Genomic DNA, 25,801 nt, shown 5'->3' with positions numbered 1-25,801 from the left:
TTTCTGGGAACAAAAGAGAAAAAACCCTTTAAACTGAAGAAAGCAGAAAACAGTTTCTTCCCACAAGCATTCTACTTTTCTTCGCAGTTGGACAAGAATAACACAATGGTCATTAATCAGGACAGAAATAAGTGTCTTACAAACTCAAAACTGTTTGGTCATTCAGCCAAGAACAGAACTTGTCTGATGGGTGTCTCTTGTAAAGTTTACCCACAATGGAAAATGTCAGGTCTGTTACCCATAGGCCTTCCATATTGCTTACTTGCTGTATTTTTCCAGTACTGTTTAGGTATGTGTATGTTCACAGGAGCAGCCTGGTTACCAAGACAGTCTTATCTAGGATGGCCGACCACAGCGACCTTGAGACAGCTCCTTTCACTTTTCCACCTTCTGTACTAGCTGGGAGATGGGGGGTGGTTTAGAGGGTTTGATATACGGTAGCAAGTCCTTAATACGTCATTCTCAACAAGAGATCTGTGTACAGCCAGAAGCTTCTTTAGCCTTTGGATAACCTATGGACACTTGCACTTTCTGAATATATATTCTCTTAATAAATAACATTTGACTCAAGAGAACTTGGATTTTTTGCTGCAAGGGGTGGGAGATGAAATCAGAGTGTCTTGCTTTCCATAGACTGACAGATAAGAGATTTATTGGATGATAGTTCCCAGGAATTTGGGGATTACCTTTTATTAAAACACCCATTATGGGTCTTAGTACAGAATCCTCCACCTTTTATCAATAAGAGGGAAGAGGGTAGCCATAGGGGACGTCCACCATTCTAAATGCTACTTCGATAATTCCGATGTCCCCGGGACCTCCCCAACCTTTAGTTGGCTGATTAAACATTTAATTTCACTGGAAACAGGAGGCCATTCAAGAAGATCATAAGGAACAGAATCTTGTTATACTAAATTATCAACTGATACATCATAAAATGTATTTATATCAGATGACACACACATTTGGCTCAAACAGAAATATAATTTATTTGTAAATACAAATGCATAATTGTTGCAGAGTATCAATAAGCAAATTGGTTTCATAGTAGGTTGGTCAAACTTGATGGTTTCATATTACATACAGATCCTTAAATGTTTATTCACAAACTCAGTCATAAAGAGATAACAGACTGAACAAAGGGCTTTGATGTCTCATTACACTCTCACATAGCTATTAAACTTACAAAGGTAATGCAAGTATTTTAAGGCGGGTAGTCATGTTGGTCGGTATAACTAGAAAAAAATTCAGTTCAGTAGCACCTTTAAAAAGACTAAATTTCCGGAGTATAAGAGTCTGTGAATTACAACTCACTTCCTCAGATGCAAGCGAGAATGAAGACACATCAGTCATCACATCCTGTTCAGGAGGTGGAAGTTACACAGAAGGGCCAGCAGGAGGAACGATGCAGAGATACAGGGGGAAATGATTATTTTGATCAGAAGTGGAAATACGTGCTGAGAGACTGGAAACTACTTTAGAATACAGATAACAATACGTAAAGGTGGTTTATACCTGAAATACATCATCCCTCCCCTCCCAGGACTGGAAATAGGTAAAATATTATAAAATATAGGAAGCAGGACCCTTGCATCACATTAACTGCACTGAAAGAAGGGAAGATCTTCCCATGACACTAAGGAAAACTGCCAAATGCATTTGATATATTCCATGCTCTCCAATGCCATCGGCCAAGCAAAACTGAGGAGACAAAGATGCAAGCGATCTTGTCCAAGCAGGAGACACCTATTCATTTTTTACAAAAGAGAATCTTCTGTAAACTAAACTAAACTAAACTAAGAATCTAAACTAGCAAACCACTTAAAAATAAAACTGATAAAAATTATGAATCAGATAACTGAAAAATGAGGAAAGAAGGGATAAGCAGCACTCCTTTTGACTAAATGTGCAGAACCTTGCAAAACTGATCTGAACAAAATTCCTAGAGAAGAAAACTTACTAAAGTGATAACTGTTAGTAAATTTATTAGTAATATTTAAAATAAAATTTCCAGAAAGGGGATATTGTAGCCCTAAGATACACATAGATGGTAAGTTACATTCGTTATTGACCTTCAAGGGGAAGAATAAAAAAATAATCCACAACATGACAACTTTTCAAACAGACAGAATCAAAGTTCTTACCATTGGTAAATTCTAGCATTTTGTAAGAGGTAATTAATCTCACCACCTCAGTGAATAATCCATTAACATGAGAGGCTTTAGGAGAATACAGAAAAAATACATATATTTTGCACACCAGGAGTCCTACATGCATATATTTGATGCTAACAAAAAAAAAAAGTAAGATGGACAAGAAGGAAGTTAGGCATAAAGATGTTCCCTTGTCAGGGCAACAAGCATAAATCACATCATGTTCATAAGCAGGCAAGGTCAGACAAACAAAGTTGTGTCCCACACACTAACTTGGATTGGATGACTATTCTCCTGTGTGAAACTTGTGCTGCAAGTAAGGCTTCAGCTCTCACCAAACATCTTTCTACATTCTAAACATTTATATAGCTTCTCCCCTGTGTGACCCCATCTAATATGGCTTCTCCCGAGTGCAACCTCTTGATGTTTAGCGAGCTTGTTATTCAGAGACAAGCTCTTCCCACACTAAGCATTCAGCTCCAGGCATTTATACGGCTTCTCCCCTATGTGTCTTCTGTGATGTTTAGTTAGGTTGCCGTTATCAGAGAAGCTCTTCCCACATTCCAAGCATTTATATGGCTTCTCTCCTGTGTGAACCTTTTGATGTCTATTTAGGTGGCCATTTTGAGAGAAGCTCTTCCCGCACTCCAAGCATTTATATGGCTTCTCCCCTGTATGAACCTTGAGATGTCGTTTTAGGTGGCCATTCAGAAAGAAGCTGTTCCCACATTCCAGGCATTTATATGGCTTTTCCCCCATGTGAAACTTTTCATGGATAATTAAGTTACTACGCTGAAAGAAACACTTCCCACACTCCAAGCATTTATATGGCTTCTCCCGCATGTGAACCTTTAGATGTCTAGTTAGGGTGCCACTCTCAGTGAAGCTCTTCCCACACTCCAAGCATTTATATGGCTTCTCCCGCATGTGAACCTTTAGATGTCTAGTTAGGGTGCCACTCTCAGTGAAGCTCTTCCCACACTCCAAGCATTTATATGGCTTCTCCCCCGTGTGAATCCTATAATGTTTAGTTAGGGTGCTATTATCAGTGAAGCTCTTCCCACACTCCAAGCATTTATATGGCTTCTCCCCTGTATGAACCTTTAGATGTCTAGTTAGGGTGCCATTCTCAGTGAAGCTCTTCCCACACTCCAAGCATTTACATGGCTTCTCTCCTATATGAAACTTTTCATGGGTAATTAAGGAACTACACTGAGAAAAACATTTCCCACACTCCAAACATTTATATGGCTTCTCTCCTGTGTGGATCCTGTGATGTTTATTTAGGGTGCCGTTTTGAGAGAAGCTTTTCCCACACTCCAAGCATTTATATGGCTTCTCCCCTGTATGAACCTTTAGATGTGTAGCTAGGGTGCTATTTTCAGAGAAGCTCTTCCCACACTCCAAGCATTTATATGGCTTCGCCCCCGTGTGAACCTTTTGATGTCTATTTAGGTGGCCATTCTGAGAGAAGCTCTTCCCACACTCCAAGCATTTATATGGTTTCTCTCCTGTATGAATCCTGTGATGTTTAGTTAGGATGCCATTTTCAGAGAAGCTTTTCCCACATTCCAAGCATTTATATGGCTTCTCCCGCATGTGAACCTTTTGATGTCCAGTTAGGTAGCTATTATGAGTGAAACTCTTCCCACACTCCGAGCATTTATATGGCATCTCCCCCGTGTGAAACTTTTGATGTCTATTTAGGTGGCCATTCTGAAAGAAGGACTTCCCACACTCCAAACATTTATATGGTTTCTCCCTCGGGTGAACTTTTTGACATCTAGTTACATCAGCATTCTGAGAGACACTATTTCCACACTTCAAGTATTCATATGGCTTCTCCTCTGTGTGAATCCTGTGATGTTTAGTTAGGTAGCTATTCTCAGAGAAGCTTTTCCCACACTCCAAGCATTTATATGGCTTCTCCCCTGTGCGCTTCCTCTGTTGTTTTGCTAGCTTGCTATTCTGAAAGAAGGTCTTTCCATACTTCAAATATTTATCTCTTTTCCAGCATCCTGTAATGTTCTGATAGTTTTTAACTCTGGGCGTGTAACTCAATCCTTTCACAATCACTGTCCCTGTAAGCCTTCTCTTTCTTTTCTGTATTTCCTCTTGGGCTGGGACCTCAGGTATCTTCCTGCTCGGACAGGCCACCAAATACTTCCTCTGCTTCTGTTTTGCTTTCGTGTTGCTTCTCTGCTCCCTCTTGGGTACCACTTGATCCTCAGATTTCACTTCTACCTGCAGATCTACATCTCTTTCCCCAATCATCCTTTCTGCTTCCTTCTCATTCGTCACGCCCCTCACATCTACAGATGGAAAAGAGAGACAGAAATCAAATAAAAAGGAAAAGGAAAAAATGACTATTAGCAGGTACAGTCAGTATTGAATGATAAAGCTGCAGCAAGAGCCTGGAAAAACCTCAGCAATCTCTTACTATGTTCCAGGATGTCTTGGAAATGTCGAAGAGGTTACCACATGATCGAAGGGAATTCCTTGCTTTTGTTGCTGAATGCTTAATGTGTTTCTTAGTGTTAATTTAGGAAGCACATGAAGACAGTACAGGATTGTTAAAAAATAAAACCTTGAATTTTATTGAAATAGTTTTAAGGGGGTAGCTGTGTTGATCTGCAGAAGAACAGCAGGATGAGAGTCCAATGGTACCTTAGAGACCAACAAGATTAGAGTGTAAGCTTTTGAAAGTCAGAGCTCCCTTCTTCAGACACCTTTCATTTATGTATTTATGTGTTTATTTAGAAGGGATAGCATCCATCTGCTGTTCTGAGGCTCAATGGAAGTACTCCTTCAGACAGAGAAGATGCAAAAGGCCTACAAGTCACCACAGAATTGTATCATCTGTGCAGATCTTGTGGTCCAAAAGGATAAATAGTCCACGTGAAAGAACAGATTCCACTGGTGGACTGAGAGTGCGCTACGAACGGCTGACAATATTGTTGGAGGAGTTGCTCCTATCGCCCGCAGCACGCATGAGGCTAGATAACTTCTTGTCTGGAAAGGGAGCTTAGAATCTCGAAAGCTTATACTCTGAAAATCGTGTTGGCCTCTAAGATGCCACTGGACTCAAATCCTGCTGCATTGATTTTTTTTCCTTTATAGAAAAGGGGAAGGGTGGAAACACTTCAGAAATCTAATGCCCTCTTTGGCTGTTGCCAGCCAACCACACAGTATTGCCAGCCTTCCACCTCTGGTTGCGGGGAGAGTAGGGTCCTTTTAAGAGGTGTTTTGGCATTTCCAGTGGCTGGGCTGGCACTTCATCACTGTGCCTTGGGGAGGTAAGGAGGGAAAATTGACCACAGACAGCTTCGCTCATGGGTGAGAAGAGAAAGGTTGACAATAAGGAGGTTGTCAGGAGGAGGGAACGAAGGAATAGTGTTAGGAAAGGGGATATAGTGGGAAGTGAGGGGTTCCTCAGAATTCCTTACAAGTTCAACCTTGGCCCTGTTAATTTCCAGAATCGCTTCCTCCAATTTGTACTGGAATGTACAGTGGACTGGAGTAGGCATAATTCATTTTTTAAAAAGTGAGGGGGTCTCAAAATTTATTTGTATTTATCTGTACAGATATTTTAAATTTTATTAACTTGTATTTTGTTATGATGGACTGCCTAACTTGTCTTGAAATGTAGGTTGGGCACCTAGATTTCAGGATATTTCAAGACAAAATTGGGCACCTGCTAGCACAGGAAAAGAGTTGAAAAATAACCCCTTCTTTACTAAATAAAGGGAGTTTAAGAATGTCCCTCAGCTATCAGAGCCACTGTGGTTTATTGGCAGAGGGCCTGACTAACAACAACTGCGCTTATATCCTGCTCTTCTAGACAGATTAGTGTCTCATCCAGAGCAGTGAACAAGTTAGTGTCATTATTATCCCCATGATGCAACTGGGGAGCAGGGGCTGAGAGAAGTAGCTTATCCAAGGCCACCTGTTGAGCTCACGCCAGTAGTGGGATTCAAACCTGTAGAGTACTGATTCGCAGCTGAACCACTTAACCACTCTTATACAGCAGCTTCTCTTGGCTGTAGGAGGTCAAGGATTCAGCACAGAAAGTTGCTGGTTGACCTTGGTTCAGGCATGGATTCTCAGCCTAACTTACCTCACCAAGTTGTTGTGCAGATGAAATGCGGAAAAGAAAAATGTAAGCTATCTGGGGTCCTCATAGGGAACCCATTTCTTATGAATATCTAATTTCACCTAGTTTTCCAGCAAAGCATGGCCTCTGAGGCTGTTGCTTCATCCAGTTTGCCTCCCCTATGTCAGGTCCAGTGTGTATTTAAACTGTACTGACTCCATTTTCTAATGTTTCTAGTGTCTAAGTGCTTTCCCCGCAGGTGCACCAGTTCCCAGGCAGCTTTCCCACCGGAGGAGACTGTTTTGTCTAACACCGTTCCACCAGGCATTGGCCTTGAAGGAGAGCAGCTTCCCAAGACTGAAAGATGTTGTTTTGAGAACTGTGGGGGGAGGCTGATGCAGATGGGAACTGTTACTCTGTACCTCATGCTTTGCCCTTCATTGGTAACAATGACTGTGTACCATCCTGAGTCTCCTATTCAGGACAGTGGACTATAATGGACCTTTTCTGCAGTAAAGTTTCCTTATTCAATCAATGGACTCTTGTTTGCTTTTGAAAGGGAACCTGTAGGAAGAGCCTTATCTAGCCACAAGCTGACATTTTGTTACCAATCATGCCTGAGTCGGGCCCAGCGGAATCCAAGGTAGTCCCGGACAGGGATCCTTTGTTTGATCCGTATGCGTCCCCCGACAGTCAAACAACGCAACCCCAAGAATCTCAGGTGCCAGCCGGGGCCGGAGCCTCGACTTCTACACCGCCTCTCATCGACCTCGGCAGTGAGGGGACAAGGCCGACGGCTGCCGCTCTCCCCTTGATCTCGCTACCCACCCCGTCGGAGTGGGGAGCCAGACCCCGAGAAATGCGAGAGCGCCGGGCCGGAGGGCTACATCCAAGAGTTTCGATGGACGGACGCCGAAGCCTAGAGACTGTCCCTGAGCTGGATAGCAGCCAACCGTGGCTGTTTTGGAACAGGACGGCCGAACAGACGGACGGGAACACATCCCGCCGCGGCGCCCTGAGTTGGGGTTATTCGGAACTTGCCCCATGGAAAGAGCCAACGGAAGTTCCTGAACAAAGTTGGGTGCAAATGCAAAGTCGCACCCATGCTGTAGATTCCGGCATCTCGGCAGTGACGGGCCTAGCCAAAGGAATTCTAGCAGCGAGATCGCGAGTCGATCAAGGAGATCCTCCGCCTTGGGGGCCGTTTTCCCCGGTGAGTACAACCGAGGGGGGTTCCGTGATGGGGCAACCGGGTCCTAGTCGAATGCAACAGTTGGAAGCTAGGCTGATCGATATGGAGGAAAGTTTGGCTCATGCCATTCACCTAATCTCAGCGATGGGGGCAGGAGAGAGAATCTCACCTGAAGAAATGGCGGTACAAATCGCCACCCTCCAAAGTGTTATGTCCTATCCAGTGGAGGACGCCCCGCAGCAGCCCCTGCCTTCGGGAGAGGAGGAATCCTACCCTGGAGAACCGGGAGAATCGCCCGCGGAACTTCCTAGAATAGACGAAACTCCGCCGAGCGGGGATACTCCAGCTGAGGTACCTGGAGAGACTCCGACGGAACCCCTTAAATCGGACGGGGATCCATCTCCCGAGGAGACTCCAGTGGAGGAGCCTAGAGAAGGGGAAGAAGGGCCAGCCCGTCCAACCGAGACGACGGTGATACCCCCTCCCACTTCTCCAATAACAGTTCGGCCGGATCAGACGGAAGAACCTCCGGCCCCTTCTGGGGAGGAATTACCGCAACGACCGCTAGAAGTGGTTCCCATTCAGCAAACCCCGAGGGACGGTCTACCGGCGCCACAAGACCAGCCTTTGCGTCCCAGAGACACGACGCCGGGAGGGGCAAGCCCATGCGGCCCACCACCCATCAGGCCTTCGCCGCTGCGGCCCCTTCCGCTTCGACCGCAACTAACCCCTTTGCAGCAACCGATACGGTTGCCACTTGAGCAGCCCGTAATACCACCTCCGAACCAACCGGTGGGGCCTACACCACTACGACCCCACCAACCCGCCCCTCAGTGGCCTGTCATTACTCACCCGCACCGGCCACCTCCACCTCAACCGCTACTGCCAGCACCTCCGGTATTGCCACCACCAGCCCGTCCAAGGTTGCAGCCGCCTGCCCGACCACGGCTGCAGCCACCGGCCCAGCCGAGGGCACCACCGCCAGCCCAGCCGAGGGCGCCACCGCCAGCCCAGCCGAGGCCACCACCCCCGGCTCAGCCGGTGATGCCGCCGCCAGCGCAACCAGCGCCGCTACCACAACTGGGTCCCCCCGTACCTCAAGTGCCATTGATGCTTCCGACGGACTTCTACCCAGCACCGGCTCCGAGGCAAGACCTCCCGATGGGCTGGGTGAAACTGGAAGCTACTTTTGATGGGGATCCCTCCAAACTGGGATTTTTCCTAGTGCAAGTCGTGCAATTCTTCAACCGGTGGGGACACCTCTTCGGCAGCAAGGCCAGTCAAATTGAACATCTCGGCTCCCGCTTACAAGGCAAAGCAGTGGACTGGTATGTAGGACTATACAATATCGGGGCCCCGGAACTCAATACTCTCCAGGGGTTGGTGGATGCTATTCGAGCGCAATATGAAGACCCCTTAGAGGAAACCAGGGCCCGAACAGAATTGCAAGCCATTAAACAGGGCAGCATGTCGGCGAGAGACTATATCACGAAATTCCGACAATTGGCTGCCAAATGCCCTAGGTGTGAGGAGTCCACCAAAATCATCCTGTTCAAGCAAGGGCTAAACCCGAGACTTCTGGACAGAGCCCTTATGCAGGACAATCCCCCTACCTTGTTAGGTTGGATCCAACTTGCATGCGAAGTTGAAAATCGCATCTTGGAAGTCCGTTTGGTTGAACAACAACAACAAACGGGACAAAGAAGACCCTTGACTTTACAGAAGGGAGGACGGGGAGCTGGGTATGCCACCCGTGGAGCGAGAGATGCTAGATGGCAACAAGGGCTGTGTTTGCAATGCGGACAAGCCGGTCACTTTGCAGCACAATGCCCCTACCGGCCTGTGCAAAGACCTCCGCTTCAACTACGGCGTCCAACCCTTGCTCCATTTCCTACTCTCCAACGCCCGATTCCCGCGCCACGCACGAACAGAGGCCACGGCGCTTCCCAAAGGCCCGCCTCAGAGAGGGGACTGGAAGCGGAAGAAGTTATGGAATACGACCCCGCTTCCCCAAACGCAGAGGTAAATCCAGAAAGCCCCCAGTCGGGAAACGAGATGGATCTGTCGTAAAAGGGCCCAAACGACAGATCCGCCCCAAGCCCGTCCCTGCACGGAACCGGCCACCTGGGTCCATCTTATTCATGCCAGTGACTTTACTTAACCCAGAGAGGAAAAGGCACATCCGAGTGCAAGCCCTCATCGACTCGGGTTGCTCGAGAGACATTATCGCCCCGGCCCTAGTCAACGGACTAGTGCTACCAACTCGTGAATTGCAAAACCCAGTGATTTTTGAACAAATGGATGGCACCAATATGAACCCTGTTACCACTGAAACCATCCCAATAATCACCGGCATGGGCCAACACTGGGAGAAAAGGTCTTTTGTCATCAGCTCCACTGCCAAATACCCGTTAATTTTAGGCAGTAAGTGGCTATGTGATCACAATCCCTACATAAATTGGGCAGAGGGGTGCATCACCTTCACTCACTCCAACTGTAAAAACCATAGCTGGAACCAAAACTGGGGTAGTGATCCAACTCACACCGAGAAGGCTCTTCTCACCCAAGAAGAAATAAACCAAATTCCCGAACCGTACTGGCCCTTTCTGAATGCCTTCTCCGAAGAAGAAGCTGATACTCTACCCCCGCACCGACGAACTGACTGTGCGGTGGAAATAGTACCTGGAGCCTCATTGCCCAAAGGACGACTCTATCCCATGAGTCTCCATGAACGAGAGGAGCTCCGAAAATTCATCGACACCAATCTTCAAAGAGGGTTCATCCGCCCAGCCAATAGCCCCCATGCCGCTCCGGTACTCTTCGTGAAGAAAAAAGATGGGGGACTTCGACTGTGCACGGACTTTAGAGGACTTAATGCTGTGTCTACCAACAACGCCTATCCCATCCCACTCATCCGAGATCTTCTCAACGTCGTGGCCCAAGGTAAGATCTTTACAAAATTAGACTTAAAAGATGCTTACTTCCACGTCCGTATCAGGGCAGGGGATGAGTGGAAAACCGCATTTAATACACCCCTCGGACAGTATGAATATTTAGTTATGCCCTTTGGATTGGCGGGAGCCCCGTCTGTATTCATGTCCATGATAAATGAAGTTCTACACGAATTCCTCTATAAGGGTGTAGTGGTGTACCTTGATGATGTATTAATTTATTCAGACTCGGAGGAGGAACACGTTCAAATGGTGCAAAAGGTCCTGTCCACTTTGATGAACAATAAACTCCCCATTAAGCTGTCCAAATGTGAATTCCACAAAACTGAACTCACTTACCTTGGGTACTGTATCTCCCAAGAGGGGTTAAAAATGGATCCAGCCAAAATACAAGCGATCCAAGAATGGCAAACTCCCACCACCCGCAAAGAAGTGCAGTCCTTCCTGGGCTTTGCCAACTTCTATAGAGACTTTATAGCAAACTTTGCTCAAATCACGCTCCCCTTAACCGAATTGTTAAGGACGAAAAATAAAGGGGACCAGGCTAAAAAACCCTCCTCCAAAATACAGTGGACATCCGATTGCCAAACTGCTTTCGAATGCCTAAAAGAACAATTCGTAACGGAACCCATCCTCTGCCACCCCAACGAAAATTACCCTTTCGTAGTGCAAGTCGACGCCAGCGATGCGGCGATAGGAGGGGTATTATTGCAGAAGGGGGAGGATGGGAAACTACGGCCTTGTGCATTCCTGTCAAGGAAATTTTCAGAAGCAGAAAGGAATTGGAATGTGTGGGAGAAGGAAGCTTTTGCAGTGAAAGCGGCCCTCACTAACTGGAGACATTGGCTGGAGGGGGCGCGATATCCCTTCGAGGTCTGGACAGATCATAAAAATTTGGAGGCCCTTCGCAGCCCTCGCAGACTGAATGCCAAACAATTGCGATGGGCAGAATTCTTTTCCAAATTCAACTTCACTTTAAATTACCTCCCGGGCAAAACTAACTTTCTTGCAGACGCCCTATCGCGCATGCCCCAACACAAGAGCAAACGGGAGGAGACTGTAGACACAGTCTTCTCCCCTACGCAATTGGGAGGCGTGGTAACTACCCGCAGCCGCGCAAGACAGCCCCTCCCGCATAACCTGGAGTGGAAATCGAAACTTAAAGCTGAGGTGGAAAAGGAGGGGGGTAAAGCGCCTAAAAGCAAACTGACGCAATCCCCACAGGGGGACTGGCTAGCTGGAAGCAAATTTTATGTCCCAGACAGCCTCCGACGGGAGATATTACAAAGATGTCACGATGCCCCCACTGCTGGTCATTATGGGTATCTGAAAACGTTGCATCTAATACAACGGCAATTCTGGTGGCCGGGCATGCGCAAAGACATTTCCCAATACATCAGCTCCTGCCCCATTTGCCTCAGCGCCAAAACCCGGAAAGGGAAACCTCCAGGCCTCCTACAACCATTGGAGACGCCTGACAGACCGTGGGAAATAATATCCATGGACTTTATCACTGATTTACCCAATTCAAAAGGACATAATTGCATTTTAGTAGTGGTAGATCTGTTCTCCAAACAAGCTCATTTTATTCCATGTACTGCTATACCCACCGCTCGAAAACTGGCAGATTTATTCTTAAAACACATCGTAAAATTACATTCTTTTCCGTCCAAGGTGATTTCGGATCGCGGCGGACAGTTCGTTGCCACCTTCTGGCGGGAGCTTTTGCGAATGTTGAATATTGAGCAAGGAATCAGTTCAAGCCACCACCCACAAACCGACGGACAATCCGAAAAAACTAATCAGATTTTAGAACAGTTCCTTCGTTGCTACATTAATTTCCAACAAGATAATTGGGTGGACCTTCTTCCTTTAGCCGAGTTCTCATACAACAACAGTGTGCATGCTTCCACTGGGGAAGCCCCTTTCAAAATTGTATATGGGACTCACTTCAATCCCTTCCCGTTGGACACTCCCCCCCTCCATCCCTCTAATTCGCCTGATGTATCTTCCTGGTGGGGGGAGGCCAAGCAGCAATGGACTCTTATTAAAAAACACCTCGAGAAAGCCAAACTGGATTACAAAAAGTACGCAGATCGCCATCGTGTGGCCGAATGGGATTTACAACCTGGAGATCATGTTTATATTTCCACCAAGAACCTGAAATTAGCTCAGACAAGCCGCAAACTAGCATTAAAGTTCCTTGGGCCTTTCCCTGTGCGCAAAGTAATTAATAAAGTGACTGTTGCTATAAATTTACCCAAGAACTTACGCCATGTTCATGATACATTTCATGTCAGTCTCCTTAAAAGAGCTCCCACCGACGACAAGTGGCACATCAAAGCTCCACCCATCCCAACTTTGATAGACGACCAAATACACTACGAAGTGCAACAAATTTTGGACTCTAAGATCAAACGGAATCAGCTTTTTTACCTCATTAGGTGGAAGGACTTTGATTCTGGATACGATGAGTGGGTGAATTCTGTACATGTACATGCTCCTAGATTAACCAAAGCTTTTCATACTCGTTACCCATATAAGCCAGGGGGGGATCTATTTTAAGGGGGGCAGAATGTCAGGTCCAGTGTGTATTTAAACTGTACTGACTCCATTTTCTAATGTTTCTAGTGTCTAAGTGCTTTCCCCGCAGGTGCACCAGTTCCCAGGCAGCTTTCCCACCGGAGGAGACTGTTTTGTCTAACACCGTTCCACCAGGCATTGGCCTTGAAGGAGAGCAGCTTCCCAAGACTGAAAGATGTTGTTTTGAGAACTGTGGGGGGAGGCTGATGCAGATGGGAACTGTTACTCTGTACCTCATGCTTTGCCCTTCATTGGTAACAATGACTGTGTACCATCCTGAGTCTCCTATTCAGGACAGTGGACTATAATGGACCTTTTCTGCAGTAAAGTTTCCTTATTCAATCAATGGACTCTTGTTTGCTTTTGAAAGGGAACCTGTAGGAAGAGCCTTATCTAGCCACAAGCTGGCACCCTACAGATTCCATTCCATTAAGAAGAGGCATCAAACAAGATTGCTTGCTGGCCCCTTTTTTGTTTAATTTTTATATCAATGATTTTATTCAGGCTGTGACTTCTCAGAATTCCTTTTCCACCGTCTTAGCTGGTCAGAAAATCTCTGCTTTATTGTACGCCAATAACATGGCAGTAGTGTTGTTTACCCAAATCGGTCTTAGAAGGTTGTTAGCCAGCCTAGCAGACAACTGTGATAGATAGAAAGAAAAATTGTTGTCTTTGGCAACAACCGTCTTAAGCATGGATGGTCAGTTAATGCCCACGAAACAGAGAAATGTTCCTCATTTAAATACCCAGGCATAGTTGTCCCAGTCATGGTAGGTTCACCTTAATACTACTCTATCGACTGTACAATGCACTATGGGTATTAATTTTAAATTCTTTTTCTCAAGGGTGGCCAATTAATCCCGCCGGCCCGAAAGGTCTTTCAGGGCAAGGTGATAGCGCAACTTTTATACGGGGCAGAAATTTGGGAGCAGAATGAAAAAAACTTTAAAGCAATTAGAAATCATCCAGAACGCCCCCCAGAAAACCCCCTGGGAACCCCCACATCACGCTTAAGACTGGAACTTGGTCTACATCAATCTAGAGTGCATTCAAAGCTATTAAAATATTATAAAAAGCTTGGCAGCACCCTGGGTGACCCTTTGGTAAAATACAGTTTCCATTATTACAGTGACGTGAACCAGTGGTCTAAACTACTATCACCTATTTTACATCTGTATTCCTTGCCCTCTCTAGAGACGGTAAAGCGCTGGGATTCAGGCAAAATATGGGAGTGAATTTTTGGTAAGGATGCCTCACGTGATATTAGCCAGGTATGCCACTCTAAATTCTCTCTTTGGTACCTAGATTTAAGAAAAATATATTTCTTTCACGTTACCTAGCTGACCTTACTAACGTTCATTTAAGGAAGGCATTTACTTAAGTGCAGTTCCAAACCATGCCATCAGCATTTATCAGGGGTGGCCAAACTTGTTTAATATAAGAGCTACATAGAATATATGTCAAATGTTTGAGAGCCACAAGACATGATACACTGAAGTGACTTCCGATGAAGAGGTGGGTTTGGGGGAGTGCCCTGAAAGTGACATCACAGGAAGAGGTGGGATTTGGGTGCAGTATGCTGGAAGTGACATCGTCGGAAGTGATGGAGCTTGGGAAGAGCCATCACCTGACCTTTGACTTGGAAGTGACATCACGAAAGTGATGTTACATCCTTGCTAGGCTTCACCCCTAAAGTCCACAGGTATTTTCTGAGTCAGATCTGGCAACCCCAAAATTTCTATTGAAAAGCTGAGAGACATGGAAAGAAAGAAGGAAAGGGAGGGAGGAAAAGACATGGAAAGAAAGGAGAAAAGGGAGGGAAGGGAGAGAGGGAAATAAACTAAAATAATGTATGGTCACGGCAATACTCAAGAGTCCTCCAGGAGCCGCACAATATGTCTAGAAGAGTCGCATGTGGTTCCCGAGCCACAGTTTGGTCACCCCTGGCATATATCTAGGATAGATATCAAAAAATACCCGCTGCTCAGCAGCTTTGCCCTTGCGGTTCCAATGAGGTGGAAGCTTACCGAGGAGCCGGTGTTGGCATGTCCCAAAACATTTTATGCTGCCCCTTCCATGAGCTCATTAGAAACAAATTTTTGAACCCTTCCTCACAAATCTCTCTGGTTCAGAGGAAGAATCCTTTGAGGTTTTATCGACTGACGCCCTCCTAGATGTTACTTTTAAGGTGGCCACTTTTATCTACCGACAAACATAAAGAAGAGACTAATCCCAGCGGTCTCTACACGACTTTTAGCTTCCACAAGAATTTTAACTAAATTATAAATATATTTTATTCTAGGGTTTTATTGTATTTATCTGTACAGCTATTTTAAATGTTATAACTTGTATTTTGTTACGATGGACTGTCTAACGGGTACTGAAATGAATAGTGCTATTTGTATTTTGTTATGACAGACTGTCTAGCTTGTACTGATATGTAGTGTGCTATGAGGTTAGGATGTTATGGCCCATGGTGACAAAAAAAAATAAATACATTACTGTTTGTTATTTGTTCTGGGTCTCTTTGTCAGATGCCTGAGATGTATCTGCACAAAGAGAACTGTGGTTCTCGAAAGCTTATGCTACAATACAGTTGGTTAGTCTTAAAGGTGCTACTGGACTCTTTACTATTTTGCGACTACAGATTAACACAGCTAACTCCTCTGGATCTATTTTCTCCAGGGGAACTGATCTGTGCAGTACAGAGCTGAAAGGCAGGAAAATCTCCAGTCCCCACTTTGAGGGTAAAAACCCTCAGCAGAACTGCTCATTCGGTATTCAAACAACTCTTTAAAATCTCAAATGGGCACACCCTGAGTAAAATAATATTACTGTGACTGTGGATTATGGGGCTGGCAAGAAAAAGGTGGAATCACATTTATAATAACCGGAAATAGGAAGGAGATGGCGTTCCAGGACATAATTGGGCCAGGAGAAACTTGAGCATGATGCACGTTGGAACCATACTCTCGAGGAAGCAGCAAAGAAAGATCTGGCGGAAGGCAGCGTATTGAAATTTATCTGAGAATACATAATACATTCAAAAGAGATTGGAGAAATCAATGGCCAAACGCTGCTTTGGGTTTAGCCTGCAGAACTTACAGGGGCAAACCCTGAAAGGCTATACTGCAAGTGCAGTGAGCCACGAGTGGTGAACGGGTGGGGGTCGGACTGTGGGAGAGCCACACTGTAAAAAAGGAAAGACCAGAGAGTGAAAGAAGAGCTTCAGGGATTTGCAGGCATGAGTCTAAGTGGATCTCTTCCACCTCTCCTGATCAAAGCTCTCTTCATCAACAAATTCCTCTTTCATTTTCAAAAGCTGTACGATTCCCAGGTATGAGAGTTCCATTCTTTCCTCTGTGGCAAATGAACGGGAGGGGTGGGGTCCAGAGGGCCAAAGGAAGAGGCCACCTGTTATTCTCTTCTGTGTTGAGGAGAAAAGGGAAAAGATTCTTACCCAATGAGGCTACGGTCTCGTAATTTTCCTCCATCACTTCCCAGTAGAGTTTTCGTTGGCCTGGACTGAGCAGAGCCCATTCCTCTTCTGTGAAGAACACGGCTACCTCCTCAAAGGACGCTAGGGATGCCTGAAAGAGGAAAATATTGCCCAGTAAATTTAATTTATTCAATTTTTAGTCCGCCCTCCCCACACCAGTGAGCTCAGGGAGGATTTTGGTCATCTAGTCTTGTTCCTCAATGTTCAAGAAAGAAACTGTTTGCACAAGTTTCCTCTTTAAATATTTTTGCCTGAACATGCGTTCTGTGTTGCTATAAAGCTTGCATCCAACTCTGTCAACTTAAACTGGCCGAATGAACAGCAGGATTTCAGTCCAGTGGCACCTTAGAGACCCACAAGCTCTGCAGGGTGTAAGCACTCGAGAGTCAGAGCTCCCTTCTTCCGCAGCCACAACAGAGCTGTCATTCCTTGGCTAGAATCACCCTCAACGCACCTACTGGGAATGATCCAGAGGAGTGAACCATGTTAGTCTCTAGCTGCAAAATAGTAAAAAGTCCGGTAGCACCTTTAAGACTAACCCACTTTATCGATGAGGCATAAGCTTTCAAGAACTACTGCCCTCTTTGCATCTGACGAAAAGAGCTGTGGTTCTCGAAAGCTTATGCCTCAATAAAGTGGGTTGGTTTTAAAGGTGCTACCGGACTTTTTACTATTTTGCCTACTGGGAAAGACCATCTAGGAGAGGGATCGGCTGGGTTTCGCGCTGATCTCTCTGCACTCCCTCGACCTGACCCGCCCCCTCCATCCCGTTCAGACGTATTTCTGCCCCCGCCCGTCTCCTTCCCCGGTATTTGCTTATGAGACCCCAGACTTGCCTTTCCCGCAGACAGGCGAAAGCCAAAATCTCCCTCCATCCGAGGAAGCCGAGAGAGAGGAGAAGCCCCGTGGAGCGCCATGTCTCCCCGATGTCCTCCTCCCGAGGAAGACCCGCAGGCGGGGCCTCGCTGCTGCTAGCACAGCCTCTTCGGGACGAAGTACCCCGGCTTCTTAGGGCGCTTGTGCTCCCCTGTGAACTACAGATCCCAGACGCCCTTGCGAGCCCCAAAAGGATTTTCTAGGTTCAGCCGACTGTGGGAGACAGAGTGTTTTTCCTAGAAAGAGAAGGAAAGCTGATCCTTGGCTTCCCCTCTGGAGAACTACAATTCCCAGAGGCCCTTGCGAGAAAAACGCAGGCTTGGCCACGCTACTGCTTGCACAGCCTCCCGGGGATTGTAGTTCCTTAAACAAGACCCAAGCGGGAAAACAAGCCTGAAGCGCTGGGGAAGAGAAGGTTCCGTGGCTCTTCTGTCCCGGCTTGGGGCAGCTTCTTATGCGGGCCCGCTGCAGGGCGGACAGAAGAAGACATCTTTTTCTGCCTAAATCTTCCTGATATTCTCTGCTCTTTGTTCTCTGAGAACTACACTTCCCAGAAGCGCTTGCGGTTCTTCCTAGAGAGGGCATGGGGGCTCATCCAGGTGGCTTTTTGTTTTGCAGGGGATCCGATGGGATTAAAGCGGGATCCCCCTTTTCACTGGGCGGAGGGAGACACTGGGCAAGTTTGGGGTCCCCCGCGGGATCTTGGGCAGCAACAAGCAGAGTGCTCAGAGGGGGGGGGGGGGAAATATATCTGAAAAGGAGCCCATGAATACAAAAGAGAAGGAAGGGCGGAGAGCAGGCGGAAAGCGCAGCTCGCTTGTTCTTTAGGGATGGAGTAAAAGGCATGAAACAAATCGTGGTCCCGGAAAGAACAGGGGATGTATTAAAGACATTGGCGAACAATAGTTTAGGCGTGCTTTTATTAACCCTTTCCCTGCCAAAATGCTCCTGGGACACCAGGAAACAGGCAATAATGAAATGCCAGTACCACAAAATCCAGGGGGAAGCATTAAAGGTACAGGCGTTCAATAGAAATGAAAACACGGAAATACTTTTGATTCACCTTTTCCTGGAAAATGCTCCCGGAAGAGCACAAAACAGGCTGGCATGGGCACCAAAGAAATGCTAGTGCCACAAAACATAGCGGGAAGTATCAAAGACATCAGAGAATAATATTGTAGAAATGAGAACATGGAAATATCCGGCTTTCGTTCACTTTTTCCCTGCCAAAATGCTCCTAGAACACCACAGAACAGGCCAGAACAGGTACTAAAGAAATGCTAATACCACAAGAAACGTGGGAAGGATTAAAAACACAACAGAACTGATAAATTGCATGTTGGCCCCAGAAACCTAATGAAAGGAATCCACGTTTGGGCTGTTAGCAGTGTTTATTGTTTAGCAGTGGAAGTGTGATTATAGGTGGTTGTGAGCTGCTTCTGCTGGCTGGTGTGTGTACAAAGGAGAGAATAACAAAGCATATACTAGCTTCATATTTAGAAAAGAAATATGAGTTCTTCATTGTAGGAACTCCATACTCTGATATGAAAGGCAGATGCTATCTACCTATCTAGTCTAAGGATAGGCACAGATGCCTATCCATGGTTCTAAGATGGAGGGAGGAGGAGATGGTGTCTGGAATCCATGGTTCCAAGATGGAACCTGTTCTCCTGTTCTCCATTCACAGGAGAAAGACAGGTAACTGGGTTGGTGAGCCTCCCTGCTGCTAACTACACCGGCTGAACGTGTTCAAGACTCAAGAGATGGCCGGGCTGTTCACTGTGCCTGGGGTGTCACTTAGAAATTCTCATTTTGTACAAAAATGAACAGATTTTGTATTATTTCTTTCTTTCGAAAAGTAGGGTCGAAGGGTTCCTCAGGAATAGCGCAGAGAGATTCACAAGCAAGCAACTATCCTGGAATTGGGGTGGGACAGGACGGGTTCTTTGCAAAAGCGCCCAAATGAAAGCACAGATTCTGCCCAGCTTGCACACCATAAACAGGGTCCTCCTATAGAGACTGACAGCAATGGGTCCAGGGAACTTTCACAACTGGGAAGAGCCAAGATAGGGAGAGACTAGATGCCTCTTTGTTCCCTGGCTCCTTTGCAAAGAAGTGCCGCCAAAGCAAAGTCTGAGCCTTCCCCTCACTGCATGCAGGTTCAACGCTAAGCCGGGCAACGGGCAAGGGGAGGGGGGCAGACAAGGCTCTTAAGCTTTAGGGTAAGTGTGGAGAGGGGCAGCCAGGGAGGGTTGCCGTCTTCCTTCTGGATCTGCCTTGGGGGGGCTGACCTGTCCGCAAGAGCACTCAACCAGCTGTGCACCTCTTCTGGAGGAGGGCTGGGTTCATGTGCACAGGTGGAGAAGAATCTCCTTGCCAGAGCCTGTGTGTAGGTGGTGCTTCTGTGAACGGGATGCATGTCCAAGAGGAATTACAGTAGACATTAAACTTGGTATGAATTTCATAGAAAACTGTATGGGGAAAAAAGCTCACTGGTTGACTTTGGGCAAGTCACTTTCCCTTAGTATGATCTACCTTACAGGGCTATTGTTGTGAGAATAAGATGGCAGAGGGAGAATGCAAAAAAAAAAAAGGCTGTAGCCTATAGGTGCTCAACCAACTGGAAAGCCCAAGCATCCTGTCTGCTGAGGCCCGCCCACATGCCCCAGTGTAGCACGATGGCCATCCTGGCTGGGCAAGGGTTAGGCAGGCAGGAAGTGAGCATATGCCTTAGAGCAGGAGCAACTGGGTTGCTCTCTTCTGTCTGCAAAAGGAGGCGAGAACCATGGCTTCCCAGAGCAGTTCACAAGTGAAGAGAGCCGGTACTGGGCTGAGGAAGTTGGCATCCGACCTCATTACTGCCTCCTTGCTCCAATGCCTGAAGTGATCAAGTTGTGTCTATGTTTGACTTTCAGGGAAAGCAAGCTTGCTTCCCACCATGCCCTGCCATTGACCTGGTTCCTCCTCGCCTTCCATAATTGCCCCATAGGATTTCCCAGAATGATTCCCTCTTCATACAAGTTAAGGGTGTATGCGCGCTCAGGTTCACAGAAGTGCATGCTGGAAAAAAGGTAGCTAGTCTTTATAGAGCCACTGAACTTGTTTGCCTTTCCTACAACCAGCTAACTCATCCACGCTTCTGCAGGCCCCGCCTCTTCCCACTCACCTGTTCTGCTGGCATCAGTGTGGATTTCACAGTGAACAGAGGAGACGCAGATCAGAGGAGGAGATGAAGGAGTTGCAAGGCAGAGCTAGGTAGAACATGCCCCCTAGCACTGCTGCCATCCCGTCCCACGCATGGTGGGGCAGATGTGCAGGTAGGGATGTTGGGAGGCCGCTGGCTGTGATGCCCCTTTCAGTGTGGCATGCAGGAGTTGTGAAGGGGCATGTCAGCCCAAAGGAACATCTGGTGCAGCCCATCAGCTGCAATGCTCCCCCCTTTCAGTTATTGTGGGCAAAACATCAGCTGAGCTTGCCTGGCCTGACTCTGGCCTCTCTTCATGTAGGGATCAAAAATGGTCCTAGCCATCCTATTCCACTGTTTTCCCACTGGGCTCCGCCTATATTTGCAGGGGAATGCCTAACACCTGACATGTCACCTCCTAACACCTGACGATGTGCAAGTGCCTGCTTGGCCAGGGGGTAAGGGTGGTACACGTGAGTGTGGTGGTCTTGGGATTGTGCCCAAATTTTGCCTTGCATTGTGTTGCCAGAGGGACTAACTGCTGCCAGCAGAACAAGTGGGCTTTGTCTTTTGACCACCGTCTCTGCTCCAAAGGGGCTCGGATGCATCTGGACCACTTAACAGAGGGAGGCCCTTTTGTAGAAGACTATGGGGAGGGGTTAAAGACTGTGATGGAGGTGCCGCCATGTGCTCCTCTCGATTGCAACTACAGCCTTCCCTGGCACAAAGGAAGTGGACCACAGGATAGGACTCTCATACCAAGATGGCCAGCTCTGGCTTCGGACGTTCCTGGAGATTTGGAGGATTTGCTTGGAGATTGAGGCAGGGAGGTCCTAAAAGGGGATGGGACGCCACAGTCTCCACTCAGAACCTGTAGTTTATTCCAGCTGAACTGGTGGTCTCTCTGGTCTGCAGGTGTAGTTCCAAGTGAACTCCAGGCCCCATGGGAGGGCCCTAAACCTACAGGACTCATCCTTGGAATGCGCTGGAGGGTTACTGAAATCACAGGCCTCTGTTATGGTTGTGCAGTAGCTGGGTTATTCTCCCATGCTCACTGGCACTCCAGCACATATGGTATGTGTTCGTGTACCCTTTTCTTCCACTACATACTGGGCCCTGCTCTGTGAGTTGTGGGTGTTGTTGAAAGACTCAGCATGCTCACTCTGCAACCTAGACAATGTAGAGTGAGGCATCTTGTTTCTTCTCCCCCACAGAACGGCCCTAGGGAGCCATGACAGAACCCCTAGATTCAATATGTCTCAAGAACACCATCTTAAGCATCTGGGCTCTTGGTGGGACCCCTTGGGACTTACATAAGAATCATGTTTTATCCTCCAACTTTACTGCTTTTTTTTGAGAAACTGTACTGTGAAATACTGTGTTCTTCCGTGCGTTTTGTATTTTGTCCCTTTTCCTACAGCTTCTTTGGAATATTTCCTTGAATCTGTTCCCTACATACCAGATTGCCTTGGAGGTCCTTAGTTTACTGTACTTTTCAGTTTTTCCACCCTGTTACATGATTATTCTGCTAGGACTGACCTGGAAAGGCACCTTTTCAGCACAGCAGGCTAGATGCTCTCAGGAGATCCCTGAGTAGTGGCAGCCAATTCCCAGGATGTTTTCAGGGGAAACCTTGGTCTAAGGGAGATTTCCAGACAGAAAAGTCAGCACTATCTTCCAACTGTAACAGCAGCTAACCATCAGGGACAGAACCGAAGCAGAGCCACACTTCTACATATCTGAACTATGGATGGCGAGTTGTCTGGATCTGGCTGGTAATCTCTGAAACCTTTTATACCATTATACTGAATAACAGAATATACATAACTTGGGATTGCTGCATTGTTTCCAAATTTTGCAAGCCAATTTATTTCATGAAACATCCTTCAACATTCCAGTCATTTCTATGGATTCTCTCTCCTGTGAGTTTTTTCATGGGAAGTAAGGTGTCCAGTGTAATAGAAGCTTTCCCCACACTCCAGTCATTTATACGGTTTCTCCCCTGTATGACTTCTTTGATGGACAGTAAGATCTCTACTCTGATTGAGGCTTTTCCCATGCTCCAGGCATTTATACGGTTTCTCCCCTCTGTGAATTCTTTGATGGACAGTAAGATGTCCACTTTTATTGAAGCTTTTTCCACACTCCAGGCATTTATACGGTTTCTCCCCTGTGTGAATTCTTTGATGGACAGTAAGACTTCCACTCTGACTGAAGCTTTTTCCACATTCCAGGCATTTATATGGTTTCTCCCCTCTGTGAATTCTTTGATGGACAGTAAAATCTCCACTCTGACTGAAGCTTTTTCCACACTCCAGACATTTATACGGTTTCTCCCCTGTGTGACTTCTTTGATGGACAGTAAGATGTCCACTTTTATTGAAGCTTTTTCCACACTCCAGGCATTTATACGGTTTCTCCCCTCTGTGAATTCTTTGATGGACAGTAAGATTTCCACTCTGACTGAAGCTTTTCTCACACTCCAGGCATTTATGTGGTTTCTCCCCTCTGTGAATTCTTTGATGGACAGCAAGTTTTCCTCTTTGATTGAAGCTTTCCCCACACTCCAGGCATTTATACGGTTTCTCCCCTGTGTGACTTCTTTTATGGATAGTAAGAGTTCCATTCCGATTGAAGCTTTTTCCACACTCCAGGCATTTATACGGTTTCTCCCCTCTGTGAATTCTTTGATGGACAGTAAGATTTCCACTCTGACTAAAGCTTTTTCCACACTCCAGGCATTTATGTGGTTTCTCCCCTCTGTGAATTCTTTGATGGACAGTAAGATTTCCACTTTGATTGAAGCTTTTTCCACACTCCAGGCATTTATACGATTCCTCCCCTCTGTGAATTCTTTGATGGACAGTAAGATTTCCACTCTGACTGAAGCTTTTTCCACACTCCAGGCATTTATATGGTGTCTCCCCTGTGTGACTTCTTTGATGGACAGTAAGTTTTTCACTCTCCTCGAAGCTTTTTCCACACTCCAAGCATTTATATATTTTCTTTCTTTTATAGGCCTTCCAATGAACATCAAATTCAGTGCTCTCTTTCACATCTGAATTTGCATCTTCTTTCTCAGTCACTGGATTTTCTTTTGCGTCAGTCGCTGACTCCCATATGCTTCCTCCTGAAAGAAAGAGAAATTTGGGCTGATGATGCAACATTTCCCCCAAATGTTTGCCTGACAGTTTTCTACTTTGCTTTATAATTTTTGTCTTTGTGCTGCATGAAAGCTCAGTGATGAAACTGAAATAGTCTTTTCCCCCTTGCCTACTCCACTCCTTCTAAATTCCAAGGTGCGTTAATTGGCAAAGTAGCCATTCATATGGTTATGTGGCTAACCCAAGTGGACAAAAGACAGAAATCTTAAGGGAGGCTTTCTGCCTCTTTGTTACTCAGTAATTTTACTGCCTTGGTGAATTTATGGAGAAAGAGTTGCTGGGGGCGGGGGAGGTAGAAACATGCCCTTTAAAAGAGGGACAGCTACTCCTGCTTTAAAACATACAGCAGAAGGTCAAAAGAGAGGTGAGCAGCCAGATGGAAATGAACATAATCTGACATCAAAATCCTGAAACTATTAAGGTATTTCCCCCACTCTCTTTGACATGAGATATGTTTAACATTTATGGAAAGAGGGGTTCATTTTTACCTTTTTCTTGTTCTCTGTGCTCAGATACTGTTGCCTTAAGATGTTCAGCTGCACATTCTTTCTGGTGCATAGCAATTGTATACTGCGATCTTTAAGGTAAATATTTCTGTTCCTGAAATCGGAGTCCTCTGTTCCCTGCACAAACATCCTCCTCCTTTCACCTCACAATGGAGGGGCTGCTTCCTTGACTCTCCTGGCTTTCCGCAAATGAGGCAAAACTCAATGATTCAAAAAGGCTTTTTACTCAAATAGGAGGGCAGTATTGTAGGGAGGAGGTCTCAGATGCTTTGCTAATGAGTTACAGACCATAGACCTCACCGTTGCCACGTTGCCTTACATATTATCTGGCCCTTTAAATTATGTACTCCTATATACTACCTGTGCTTCATATTGCCTAATGTAAGTCCTAGAATTGATTATGTTCTGTTTCAGCAGTTCTTCAACTCTGTATTGGATCCTTCCTAATGCTATGTCTTTGTAAACTTGTATTTATTTATCCTACGGCATTGTTTATGTAAATGTACTTGACGCTGTATGGAAATGTCATTTATACTGATTGTACTTATCTCGCACTATGTAATCTGCCTTGAGTCTCAGTGAGAAAGGTGGACTATAAATGACATCTTACTGTATAATTGAGTAAGCAGGAGTAAGACAACTAACTTTATACCCTGGCGCACCACCAGAGGGCACTGCCGGGGAGGGAAGCCCAGGCAAGGCACCCTGTCCCTCCAGAAAATGTGCCGTGGAAGGAAGGCCGGGCCGGGAACAGGAACAGGTGCCAATATCAGCCCCCCCCCTGCTTTCACCCAGCTGGTATTAAGAGTGGAACAGGTGGCAATGCCCACCCCTGCCTTAACCCACCTGGTATTAGGAGCAGAGCAGGGGGCAATGCCCATCGAATGCCTTAACCCAGTTGGTATTAGGAGCGGAGCAAGTGGTAATGCCCACCCCCACCTTAACCCAGCTGGTATTAGGAGTGGAAATACAAACAAAACACTTAAGAAATAGAAATTATTGCACAATCATTGGTTATTTCAAAAATAGATAAATCTATTAAGGTGCTCAGTGCACAAATTGTATCACTTTGAACAATGCATTTATGCATACAGAAACCTGATAGTCCCAACAAGCCAAAGGAGTTGATCAGTCATAGACCGCGTCCCTTTAAGAGAGTCCCACAGAGGAAATTTAAACAGTCTCATAAATAATTTCTTCTTGTAAATAAGCTCCGGAGACTCCCATACATAGAACTGTTCCTTTGACCAAGGGCTATCAACCAAGGTCAATGAGAAAACGGAGGTGTCTATTTCAAAGGTAAGGCGATGAACTTGTAGAAAATGTGAGTGTGGAAAGCAAATCTCCTTTGTAGATGGATTCCAAGGAAGAATGAGGAGCTCCGCAGAGGTCCCTGGCCCTACAAGCTGCTGGCTTGATGATTCAGCTTGTTTCACAGAACTTCCACTCCCTCAGGGGCCAACAAAACTCCCTCCCACCAGGAAGCTTAAATACAGAGTAAGCAGCCCATGCTACATATTGTTAAAGGGGCAGTACACCTCATAAAAAGCAAGTTAGGTTATTTTCAGAGTTTAAGCCTCTAGGTTGTATGGTCCCCAAT

General features: G+C 46.2%; 1 protein-coding gene across 1 annotated transcript; it reads right to left on the bottom strand.

Annotated features, from left to right (window-relative positions):
• Positions 1–1,807: 1,807 nt before the first annotated feature.
• Positions 1,808–23,443, bottom strand: LOC129327205 (zinc finger protein 91-like; the record flags this gene model as incomplete). The annotated part of the gene is made up of 2 exons (XM_054975690.1): positions 1,808–3,915; positions 22,608–23,443. Coding segments are annotated over 2 exons (2,133 nt in total), but the record flags the coding sequence as incomplete, so codon positions are not given.
• Between the last annotated feature and the right edge of the window lie 2,358 nt (positions 23,444–25,801).

This window comes from Eublepharis macularius, chromosome 4, assembly GCF_028583425.1.
Source record: "Eublepharis macularius isolate TG4126 chromosome 4, MPM_Emac_v1.0, whole genome shotgun sequence".
NCBI classification, from domain to species: domain Eukaryota; kingdom Metazoa; phylum Chordata; class Lepidosauria; order Squamata; family Eublepharidae; genus Eublepharis; species Eublepharis macularius.
The sequence above is the reverse complement of the archived record's forward strand: the minus strand, read 5'-3'. Positions and strand labels throughout refer to the sequence as shown.